General features: G+C 47.1%; 1 protein-coding gene across 4 annotated transcripts in view; it reads right to left on the bottom strand.

Annotated features, from left to right (window-relative positions):
• The window catches only part of ZFAND6 (zinc finger AN1-type containing 6), a 49,483-nt gene extending 40,757 nt beyond the window's left edge, over positions 1 to 8,726 (bottom strand). Inside the window, exon 1 of one of the 4 annotated variants that reach the window (XM_054588933.1) lies at positions 8,638 to 8,726. In XM_054588933.1, the coding sequence (XP_054444908.1) occupies positions 8,638 to 8,701 (64 nt within the window). In that variant the 5' untranslated portion in view covers positions 8,702 to 8,726. Of the gene's footprint in view, positions 1 to 7,738; positions 7,879 to 8,637 lie in introns of those variants that run through there. The other 3 variants (XM_054588976.1, XM_054588952.1, XM_054588940.1) reach the window with 3 other exon arrangements.
• Positions 8,727 to 12,660: the final 3,934 nt, after the last annotated feature.

Below are 12,660 nucleotides of genomic sequence, written 5' to 3'. Positions count from 1 at the left end.
AGAACAAGGTGTTGAACCACTTGGTCTCATTTCACTTTTGATTTAAAAGGCTCAATGTACAGAATCAATACCTAGATTATTAGGGATCGCTTTCTGTACAAAGAGAGCAGAGTGAAAACTTCCTTAGAATTTTACAGGACTGAGCTCAAGCTATTCTTCCTACAACAGAAATGTATCCTTGGCATCATCCCTGTGCACTACAGGTGGTTTACACAGATAAAAGGACCAGGCCCTGACATTACATTAGAAAACATGACTGTGGTCACTAAAGATCAAGTCTGAAAACCACCAACTAATTAACAAAACAAGTAGTTTTTACAAATATTCCCCTGAAAAATACACACTGCTTACAAACTGAGGTATGTAGTTGAGTGTGCAATTCCTGAGATGTATATTCTAACTCATTAAGGGGAAGAAACACAAGGTGCATATGTAAGTATGGGAAGGTGGTAATAGCCCATTCAGCAAAATACTAAACACAAAAGAAACACTAAGGAAACAAACAGGTAAGAAAGCAAAAACCTATCTGAAAGAAGAGATATCTTTCTATGAGACAGTGAAATCACTTTCGGTCTAAAGGGTCAACACAACAGATGCAAATTAGAAAGAAATAGGGATCACAATATTGAGACCAAAGGAGAGTAAGGGAAAAAAACACCATAATCCTCAATTATGAAGAGTTAATAGTCATACATTTTCATGTGCCAAACAACATACCGAAGTAAGGAGCTAAGCATAAAAAAAAAAATGATAGGAAACTGGCAGACTTTAAGTTCCCTCTCTCCTTAGCAGCCTATGCTATAAAAAAAGATAAATGATCCACACTACTTAATGAGGTTAATTTTTTATACAGCTATCAAAGGAAACCCTTCTTTTCTCAATAGAAAATTTTTTAAAATTATAGTCACAAGCTAACAATTTTGAAAAGCAAAAGCTGAACAGGTAACATTCTCCAATCACTACGCAATAACATTCAAAGTGAACAAAAAAGCTTGTTCACTCATCAAACCTGTCGCACGCCTCCTCCATGCTGGGCACCCCCAGCAGTTGTGGACGCCACAGTGACCTGTCCCCGCCGCTGGGTAACATGCGGGCTGGTCAGAACGGGGCTGTCCAACAGAGAGACGGGAGCCGCACACAATTTTCTATTTTTAGCACCCACATTAAAACCTTAAACAATTAAACTAATTGTAATAATATATTTTATTTAACATAAAACATGTAAAATAGCATTACTTCAACATGTAATCAATATCTCATTGATTTCAATTCAGACTTGCTGTGTTTCAACAGTCAGATGTGGCTACTTAAAATTAAGTAAAATATGTAGTTATCAGCCAGATGATTATTTATAAATTAAGATATATTTTCATCATTGCAAAAGACCCTATTTCTGCTGTCCAACAGAAAAGCCACAAGCCACACGTGGTTACTAAGTACATGAAAGATGACTAGTAAGACTAAGGAACTGAACTTTAGTATTATTTAATTTCAATTAATTTAAAGAGTCACAAGTGGCTGGTACGTACCAGATTGTAAAGTTCTGCTCTAGAGGAAGAAACAGACACTAAAAACAAACCATTTAATGAACTGCAGTTGTTACAAGTGTTTACAAAAGAAATATCCAATGTGAAATGAGGAACTACAGCCAAGAGAAGGACTTAACCTCTGCCAGCATCAAGGGAGGATTCTTCAAGGGAATCAAAAGTGAAGGGGACAGCGTACGAAAAGGTATTTTTATTAGGTGGGGGAGATGGAAAATAGAGTAAGAAAAAAGAAAGAACCAAAATCATTTAAGTTATTTGTAGGAGACGGCTCTCAACAGAATCGAAACAGGACAGGAAGGCAGAGAAGTGGAAGCTGCTCAGCCTCTCAGAGATGACAGAAGTCTCCCAAGTCAGTCTCGTGAGAAAGCCTGTCCCCCTCCCCTCACCGGGTGAGCTCCGGCCGTCCAAGCTGCCCACTCCTAGACCAGGCCAGGCACTCCTGGCCCGCTCCGCGCCGCGCCGCAGCCGCTCCCCCCGTGGGGAAGCTCCCCCCAGCTCCCTGGGGGTCTTAGACCTCAGAGTCACAGTTCCAGGCAGTAACTGCTTGGAAGATGGGGTAAAGCTAAAACTGGTTGCAAGGCAATTTTTACAAAAATGTTACAAAACAAATTCAGCGTGTCATCATTTTTTAAAAATGTCTTAAAAGATTGGAAAAGCTACAGAAATTCCACAAACATACTCAGTATCACCACTAAGCTTCAATGTTTCATCATCAGAGAGACATTCTCAGATCATTTAGCACACCACAGTTCTTTCCTCGCTGGCACTTGTGAAAAATCTGAAAATTCTTTACTCATTGGTGTGTTAATAGCCTATGTTCCCCAACAGACTATAAACTCCATGAAGGCAAAGACCTGGGTATGGTTCATCATTGTATCCTCAGCACTTAGCACAATTTCCAGCTAGCACGGAACAGTGTCTGAAAGAAGGCAAACTGCGCCGCACGGATTTTAAATAAAGTAAACTGTCACATGTCAAAATTTAAGAAACCTGGCTAACACTATGGACGACATTTTTTTTCATTATATGACATGAAACATTAAATGTAGAAACAATACAATCGCTATTTTTAAATTAAAATTTCAAAACCAAACCAACCTGAATACTCTATAGAGAATCAAATAAACTGGAGGGCTAACAAAGCAATTAGCAAAAATCTGAGGAGAAAAACAGAAAGGGGAAGACTTAAAAAAACAAAATGAAAACACATTATTCCCAGTTACTAAAACAACATGTACTGGTATCAAATCATTGGTACTAAATAAAAGGTAAAAAGAACCAAGTATATATTCATGTCGCATATGATGAAGGTAGCTTTATTTCAAGGCAAAAAGAAAAAGATTTTTTAAATAGGTCTGAAATAACAAATTAACAATTAAAAAATAAGGAAAGTTATTTCACTGCATTTATTACGTCAAAATAAATAACATATGAACAGAAAAAGGTAGATGTGAAAAATGAAACCAGAAAAGAGCTAGAAGAAAAGTTATCTGGGTAGAAGAATCCATTGAACATTAAAGTAAAGTAGAAGCCATAAAAAGAAAGTATTAACCAAAATTTCTTAAAAGGGAAAAACTTTCATAGTTAAAAAAAGATACTGTAAGCAAATAAAAGGCAAATGAAGAGCCAGGGAAAATATTTGCAATATGTGGTAAAGGGTTGCTATTCTACAAATATAAAAGTCTAAAAACTGTATCAGATATATAAACCACCACCCAAAATGAGCAAAAGACAAGACCAGAAGATGTCCAATACCCCTATCTCTATTCATCATAATTAATTAAGAAACAGAATACATTTTTATGAAGAGGGAAGGAAAGCAGGAAAGAAAATACTCAGTGTTGGTAAAGATATGCAGGAAATGTGTATTCTCTCGTTTTTTTGGCAATGACTTGGTTAACTTTATACTATAATGCTAGTCAAACTTTTAAGACAAGATTTGGCTATAAAGACAAAAAATGTTCATATGCTTTAACTCAGCAATTTTAAGACAGATTAAATCCTAAGGAAATGAGAAATACAGAAAAACATTGAGCTCTTAAAGTGATCTTCACACCACACTGTAACAGTGAAAAAAGGATAAAGGAAACTCAAGCTACATACCAAGATGACTAGTCATTAAAGTGCTCTCATAAGACAAAATGGTATGTATCCTTTAAAAACCATATTCTTGCCCTGGCTGGTGTGGATCAGTGGATTGAGTGCCAGCCTGTGAGTCAGGGTGTTATCGGTTCGATTCCTGGTTGGGGCACATGCCTGGGTTGAAGGCTGGGTCCCCGGGAGCGGGGTGTGTGTGGGAGGAAACCACACATTGATGTTTCTCTCTCTCTCTCCCTCCCTTCCTCTCTCTAAAAATAAATAAAATCTTACCAAAAAATGCCATATTCTTGATATATAGGAATCTAATGGTAAATGTAATTTACATTCAAGCAGGGATAGAGACAATAACCAAACTAACCATTTGTGATGACAGGTTCTATATGAAGCAGTCAGGGAAGGGGGTCTGCAAAGGCACTGCTGGAGGAGCGACATCTGAGCAGAAATATACCTGTTCCAGGCAGAAGGGGCAATTTTAAGCAAATAAGTTGGCAGGCCCAGGCACAGGTCAGCGTGTCAGGGGGAGAGTAACAGAAGATCTGTCTGTGAAGCTGGCAGTGCCAGGTTGTCTAGAGCAGCACCATCCACTCAGCAGCCACAAGTCCCACATGGCTACCGTGCATCTGAAACAAGGCGAGCCCAAGATGTGCTTTAAGTGGGAGATACACATCTGATATGAAGACGGTCTCCATAAAGAAAAGTATCTCATTAAAAATGTCTTATACTGATTACTTGTTGAAATCACCATATTTTTGGTTAAATAAAATATATTTCAGCTGCTTTTCTCTATTTTTGTAAAGGTGGCTATCAGAGAAGTTTAAATTATGTGGCTCCCACTGTATTTCCACTGGACATTGCTGGTCTAGCGTATAAGCGCCACAGTATGAAGTAAAAATTTTATTTTCTCTGTTGAGATGGATCATATTTGAGATAAGCTTTGAAGGAAGAGGCAGCCTAATAATGTTTAAATTCAACTTATAATAGTTTAGGATATGAAGAATACACACAGAGAGACTGCGGGTATACCTGCCAAAATATTAATGATTATTCTTTGTAACTTTCTATTCCTTCTTAAAGTAAAAAACAAAAACCCACACACACTGCCCTTATAATCAAATATAAAAAGGAGGTTTTCAAAAGCAGAACAGCCCTTCCAAAAAAAACCCATCCTGATTATTTGTCTGCAAGTTACATATACTGTTAAGAACAATTTAAATCATCTCTCTTCTCATGTCTTTAAATAAAAACAGGTTATTCAAAGCTATGCGTGAACTCCTATTACTTACATACACACCCCATTTTCAGGAAGTTAATGCTGCTGCCATATTTGCCACAGCACTGCAGTTAGCATGATAAATAGAACAGACTGCTCTAGAAGCACACCTTGGGGCACTTCCAAATCTGAGGCTATGGAAGTAAGAAGCACTTACATGTGTGGATAACATATACTGATAAATACCCACGACATATCTCTCTCCAAAAATGTTCCAAAGGACACACCTAATCCTTTTCCTTAAACGCCCTGCTATTTGATAGGTGCTTTCCTTAATCAAGGTCAGCAAAATTGGAAGGATAAACTCGGACAGTTTCTTTCACATGAGTATGTTGAGGCACGAGAGAAATGTTCAGGACAGGCATACCTTGTTTTATTGCACTCTGCTGTATTACTCTTCATAGACTTTTTTTTAAATGAAGGCAAGAACCTCCACCAGCAAAAAGATTATGACTCACTTTATTGCGATACTGGTTTTATTACTATGATCTGGAACTGGACCCACAATCTCCTATGTACGCCTGAATTATGCTGGATTACACAGGGTGGGAAAGGGGAACACCAAGAGTGATTTATGTCACATGCAATCAAGTGTTTTTCTTTTGTATTTATTTTTACATTGGAAAAGGAGATTGCAAATAGTGCCAGGCTTCTTACAATGCAATTTCAAAGGAAAAGATTCATCATATACAGATGAACAAGGAAATCTTGGTTTCTCGTGCAAATAGTCAAAATCTATGAACTTAACTAGCCATTATGGTTATAAATCTTCCATTAAAACGTAAAAGAGAATCCTAAAGTTTTACTCATTTTACTTCTAGTATTTCAGTCTATTTCACTCCTACCTAAAACTTTCTCACGCAGTCTATACTACATACTCCAGAGAGGCTTTTGCACTTTTGTACCAGGAGACAAGGAACAAGTAATGTTCGTGGGATACAGATATTAACAGGAGAACAAAATAAAAAACATAATCTAAATGTCCACGATTGCTGGAAGACTGACACGATACTGCACAGCAGTGAAATGACTGGACTACAGTCCCACAGTATTTTCATAAAGCTCAAAAAAAAAGCAAACAAAGATTTGCAACTACGTGTGATGGAACTTTTTTTTTTTTTAAGGCACGGGAATGAGCCCTAACAGGGTAGCACGGTTAGTTACAGCATCATCCCTATGCACCAAGGTTGGGGGTTTGATCCCGCAGTCAGGACGCACACAAAAATCAACCAATGAGTGCATCAGTATGTGGAACAACAAATCGATGTTTCTTTCTCTCAAGTCGGATGGAAGGGAGGGAGGGAGGGAGGGAGGGAGAGGGGGAGGAAAAGGAAAGGCAGGCATGCAGGCAAGGGAACGATAAATACAACATCTACCAGACTCGATGGGCCAATTGCCTGGATAGAGAGGCAGGATGGATGCGAAACACACACACACAGATGCCAGTTTCGGTAACGCTCCAGTTCTTACCGTGGGGGAAGAGTCACGGATTTCTATCCTGTTTCACCTCTTTTTACGGTAATGTTACATACTCTTTTGTGGCACTAAATATGTTTTTGAATACTTTTTCCTGGCTTTACTGCGGTACACCTGACATGCAATAAACTGCACATACTTGAAGTTTAAGATGGGATCAGTTTTGACGCTAGGAAATTATCTCCACAATCGAGATAAAAAGTCCATTAACCCCGAAATTTCCTCCTGCACCTCTGCGATCCCTGCCTCCCTTAAATGATTCTTTACTTTTTAAATTTTTACCACAGATTTTTACTACAGAATAGTACCCAGTGCGTTCCTAGAGCCATCACCCTTTTTTTAAAATATTAAGTTAATGTGTAAGTCCACCAACAGTAGAGAGTAGTGACTGAAAGAGAAACAAACCACCTGTGTGGGACATTCAAATGTGCACATCTGGCAGGAAGAGGACACCCCCCCCACACACCTGGATGACGAGTAACTCAGCAAGTGTCCAAAAACTGGTAACATAATTATTACATAACGAACCTGAAAATTCAAAGTTTATGGTATTTTAGCGTGGTGGCCACCGGGTGAGGCATGTAAGTGCAGTCGTCCCTGTGCCGTACACCTGGCACGCATAGTGTGTGCCGACTAGTTTAATTTAAAAAACCACCAAGTTTTTCAACAGTTTGTGCTAGTGTACGTTGTAAAATCAAACCCCGAATCTGATTTCGGAGACGAATTTAATCCTGCTTCTCCGAGCAGGCAAACGCCTAAGAACCGCCCCGGTTTTGCCACCAGGCAGCTTTTTAAAGAGGGAAAAAAAAAAAACTTCGCCCTCAACTTGTCCACGTCGGGCGACAACTTTTTAGTCGCGAAACGCAGCACGATGCGGCGTCTCGACCGCGCGGCTGTCCCACCACAGCTCGAAACAAAGTCCAGGTCCCTCCACGCACAACCGTCCTCCGTGCTTGTCTACGCAGGTGGACGGAGAATTGAAAATACTAGGTCAAGTTTGGGGAGAAAGTGCAGAAACCCCGGACCGGAGCGGGACGGACTCCGGCCCCTTTCCTTCCGCAAGCGCGGCAGGTGGGCAGGTCCCGGAAAAGCTGACAGGGAGCTCGGTGACAGGGACGTCCGGGACCCCCGCGCGCCAACTGCCCCGAACGCGGCTGCCGGGGTCCCGCCGGGCGCCCCCACCTCACCCACCGCCCCGGGACCCTCGGCCTCGGCCCTCGGCGGGCACCCGGCCCAGCCGCCACCTGCCGCCCACCGTCCGCTTCCGGTCGCCGCGGGAGGGCCGGGCCGCGCCTCACGAAGGGGGAGGGGTGGGGGACCCAGTGCCGCCCAAGCCGCTCCTCACCTCGCCTCACCTGGCGGCGGTCCTCTCCCCCGGACGCGCTGCCCGCCGCCGGTCGCCGCCGGTGAGTGGGGACAGGTGAGGCCGCCAAACTCCGCTCCCTCCAGCCCCCTCGCCGCCGCCGCCGGCCTGTCGTCCGCTGTTTAGTAAACTTTTCTGTTTGGTTGTTCGGCCTATGACGCAGCACGGGGAGCGCTCCCGATTGGCCACTGCCTGGCGCTGACGCGGCGCCCCGCCCCCCGCAGCCTAATTATTACCGGCCGGACGGCCGGCAGGCCAAGGGCCGGGGGCGGGGCCAGGGCTCGAGGTGCACGGCAATTGGCTGCATCCAGGCAGGGGCGGGGCAGTGAAACACTCTCCACCTTCTCCTCCCCCTCCGTTCCCGCCGTCCCGCCCCAGCGCTGCGGCGCCTCGAGTCCCGGCTTCTCCCTGTCACCGCCGCGGGAGCGAGGTTGGGGGTCTGGCGAACAATCGAAGGGGCTGGGAGGTAGGCGCAGGTGCCTTTGCCACCGCTCAGGACCTGTGTTTCTCGTGAAGACTGAAGCTCCAGGAAGAGTCACGCTCCACCTGCCAGTTGTGCAACAGGGATTCCGAGTGAGTTCCCCCAGGTGCAGCCCCGCGCCCCGGACTGTGCAAAGTCAGAGCTCGGGGTGCGCCCTGGAGGGCAAGGCCCTGCTTGCTCCCGAGCCAGAGCTTGCAGAGAGGGGCGAGCCGGGAAGCGCACATGCACACATGTGGCTCACACTCGGGCAGGGCACACGCGCCCCACATCCCTGGGTCCCCACTGCTTGGTCCCCGCACCTCCCAGCCGATCGGGACAATGGCTCCCCGAAGATCCCTTGTCGTCGGGCTTAGCCCAAGCAACAAGTGCAAGATGAAGCTGGACGTCATTTCATTGTTACCTTGAGTGAGCGGTTCGGATGGGACAACAGGTAGGAGGCAGGCCGAGTCCCTCGAGGATCCCATTTGTATTTTTAAATTTCATGTTTTGTTGATCATTAACTTTTTGCATCCATTTTGATGATTTAAAAATATAGTACTAAATTGTTATTTATCTTGATTACTGAACTTTTTGGTGTCCTTTTGAATTTTAAGCTGATAGGAACTCATTATCCTCATCCTTGGGCGGGTCTCACTTGGGGTTTTCACGTGACTGAGAGCGCAAAGGTCAGGTGTCGTGCACTCCGCCTTTGGGATAGGAAGCAGTTAACTACAGAGGAGGAGACACAGGCCAGAAGGAAGTCTTCAGAGAGGAGGTGGCTTTGGCACTAAAGAGTGCATAAGGCTTAGCCCTGCTGGGAACCGAAAGAGACAATTTCCTGTTCTGCTAAAAAGGCTGGAAAAGGCAGTGCAAGTTTGACCAGAGGCATGGTCAGGAATTCACCTGGGAAGTTGCTGTAAGCAATGCAAGGGGGACCCGTGGTAAACTGCAGGGTACTTGCCCAGGGCCTAAAAATATTGAAATGTGTTTTTAAAGGGCATCCAAATTTAAATGTAAAAAACCTACAAACAATGGACCAACCCAACAAAATAGTATTTTGCCTGGGGATGTCATCTCTGCCAATGGAGACCAGGTTATAATGGAGTTTTAGGTTCAATTACTACAGGTCTGAAAAGCCAAAAATTGTGACTGCTTCACACAACAGATGGGTGATCTGGGGCAAGGAGTTTAAGTTCTCTGTGCTTCAGTTCATTGTCTTTAAAGTGGAGAGGATAATATTTTGTTCATTAGGTTGATTAAAGGAAAAACAGTTTATGCAAGAATGCTTAGCACAATGTCTAGCACAAAAATAAGTGGTCAGTAAATAGTAGTTATAAATGTTATCTAACTAGTCATCTGATCCAGTCATGGCTAAAAGTAGGTGCTCTTTTGCAATAGATAAATGGGTAAGGACACATGGTCAGCAAGCAACTACTAACAGGAACTGGCAAGCAAAGTACTAAAGCTGCTCAGCCTGGCTAGTAAGCAACGAAACGCAGAGCGACACAGCAGTGCGATGCCCCGCCTTGCCTCCGAAAGGAGAGCATGGCTTCAGTGACACTTAAAGCTGGAAAGGACACAATGAAACAGGGACTCTCGGGTTGCGGTCCACCGATACCAGAATGCAGTCGTCTTCAGAATTGTATATGCACCTACCTCTCTGCAGTTACAGAAATACACAAAAAAGTGTGGGTACAGCTGGGTGGGGCTGGGGACAGGAGCCACTGGATTTGCCAGCCCAGAGGTTCAGAAAAGCCAACGCACCGGTTTCCCAGAGAAGGGGCGGGGGTGAAACCCGGGATTCTGATCTTGGCTGCTGCCAGGTAATGAGGTGGGCTACTGTAGTCCACACACAGGTGGTCAGCCCCGGAGGTGGAAACCCCAGCACCGGCCCTGGGAGGCCTGGCAGGAATGAGGCAAGGCCAGTTCAGGGTCAAGGGGGCAGAGGACTATCAGATACTGGCCGTGGCGCCTAGGCAGCTTCGAGAGCCCCCGCGGGCTGGGGAAATGAGAGAGGGCTGGGTTCCAAGGCCACAGCGGCACTCTAGGTGGGTCCCTGGGGTCTGGAGCAGGGAGGACAGCAGGGGAGATCTGAGCAGGGAGCATGTGGCCCATGTCAGGCCCGTGTTTACTCAGCCCACTGAACGGAGGCGGAGACCATCCCTAACCTCAGCCGTGCTCCCTAGGGCCTTGTGCCAGCTGCTAAGGAGGGAGCCCACCTCGCAGAGCCCGAAGCCGCCCTTCCTCCCCCAACAGGACTGGCCTGGCTGGGGAGCTGCAGCTGAGTCAGCGGCAGCAGGTGTGTGTGGATCCTGGGAGCCGACGCTGGCAGGGCGCCAGACCAGGGAGGCAGGTGCTCGACACCACGATGCTTCTGTGCAGCAGTTAATGCCTCTGTCCCTTAGCCCTGACCCAGAGCAGCTGCCCTGGAACACGTGTGGGCCAGCACATGCAGCAAAGCGCACAGACCAAAGGGCGACCCGCTGTCGCTGTCAACCCAGGAACTGACTGTGAGCAGGAGCAAGGCCAACCCTGACCCGGTCCTGAGCGAACCAGACTGCTGGTCACCCTAGTGCCAGAGCCCAAGGATCGGGGCCCTGAGGCAGCCGAGAGCGAGGAGAGGCCTGCTGGCCCCGAGGCGGAGCCCCGGGCCCGGGCCCTGGAGTCCGACCGCTGAGACTGCTGCAGCGCCAGTGTTCGCTCCCAGCGGCCCTCGGGGACCACACAGCTGGGTGTTTGGGCAACCGGCCCCTCCGACCCACATTCCTCCAATTCCTGTCCGTTAGTCACTCTTACAGAGAGGAAGTGCAGTCAGGAAAAGCACAGAAGATAAATAACCCTTGGTATGGGTTTGGTGTCTGCTTCCAGTGTCCCCTGGGTGCGTTGTTCTCTTACCATCTGGACGGTACATGCTTATTGCTTGGTTGTCTTTCCTCATTCTCCTACAGAATCTCAAGTCCGGTGACATCACATCCAGCACCTTCTAGGGACTCGGGAAGGGTTTAAGGAGGAAATGCAAAGTTGCGGTGCAGCTGTAGCGGAAGACGGGCTGAAAGGGTGGAATGAGCGGTGATGGTGATCATTCTGAAAGATGGCCAGTCACAACGAGAGGACCAGAATAGATGCTGTAGGAAGTCTGGTTTCCAGCACACACACAGGAAGCTCTCTGACAACCACCTCCCCGCCGTCCCGGGGGGCCTCATGTTGCTGGATTTCCTGACCTTGTTTAGGGGCCTCCCCACCAGCTGGTCTGACTGCCAGGTCTGGCCCTCACCCTCCTGCCGGCCGTTCCGCCAACACCCGTGGCCTCCCTGAGGCCCTGGGCAGGGCACTGAGGCTGACCAAACAGGGATCCCCGCAGGGGTGCCTGTGTCCCAGGGGAACTCAGCCCACATACACCAGACATGCTGTGAAGTGTCACATGTGGCTGTCTCCTTTTGGAGGCCGAGGCGTGACCTTGCAGGCCGAGGCCAGGACATCAAGGGCAGCTAGAGCAATGTCATCCCTGGCGACCTGGGCCCACCCTGTGGCTCCTCCTTGAGTCTCCTGCACCTGCGTCCTCCTTGCTCACCTCTCCTGGCTCCGGGCACATGTCCAGACGTGACTGTCACATGCCACCCACATGTGTGTGCTCCACTTGGCTCTCAGCCTCTCATGCCAAGTGACGCTGGCAGCTGACTCGCCCGAAGTTTTACTCATGCCAACCCCACCCTCTCCTGCCCCACTGACTCTGACGCTCAGGTTGACCTGCGCCGATCGAGTCGTTAGGCATTTGCCTGCTGCACTTCCTCTGCGCAGGGCCGCGCTGGTAAACAAGGCCAGTTCCTGGGGCTGACGGCGGGGGAGGGGGAGGCACAGCCAGGCACCGAGACCCAGTGTGCTGCAGCCGGGGACAGAGGTGCAAAGCTGGGGTAGGGAGAGGCGGCAGGCTGTGCCGTGATTTACGACCTCACACCTTGCCCATCTGTCCCCTGTGCGCACACATTCCTCAGCTCATCCAGAAACGAAGGAAATGCCTACCATGTGCCAGGTCCTCTGTGAGGTCCTGGGAACACAGTGATAAACAAGACCGGCTCCTGGGCTACTTTGGGCCGAGGACCCCATGCGTCCTGCTCCTGCCGGCCCCTCTGCTCTCCCTGCTTGGCGGGTCTTGGTCCCATACTCCCCTCCTTTGCCAGTCCACCTTCTCCAACCTTTAGACCTCGGCCCAAAGGCCACCTCCTCAGGGAAGGCTCCCCTGACCCCTTGACCAGTTTAAGGCCCCATTATGATGCTCTCATAACCTGTCATTTTCATTCATAGCACCTGTCATTATGTATCAATTAGTGGAGCTATTTCATTAATGTGGGTCCTCCCAATCACCTCCGCCAGAGTCTCATTTCTTACAGTGTTTACACGGTCTAGCACGTGGTAATGTGTTTGATAAACACAAATAGAATAGATG

This window comes from Pteronotus mesoamericanus, unplaced genomic scaffold, assembly GCF_021234165.1.
Source record: "Pteronotus mesoamericanus isolate MK-2021 breed Mesoamerican mustached bat unplaced genomic scaffold, CSHL_Meso_final contig_1242, whole genome shotgun sequence".
Lineage (NCBI taxonomy): Eukaryota > Metazoa > Chordata > Mammalia > Chiroptera > Mormoopidae > Pteronotus > Pteronotus mesoamericanus.
The sequence above is the reverse complement of the archived record's forward strand: the minus strand, read 5'-3'. Positions and strand labels throughout refer to the sequence as shown.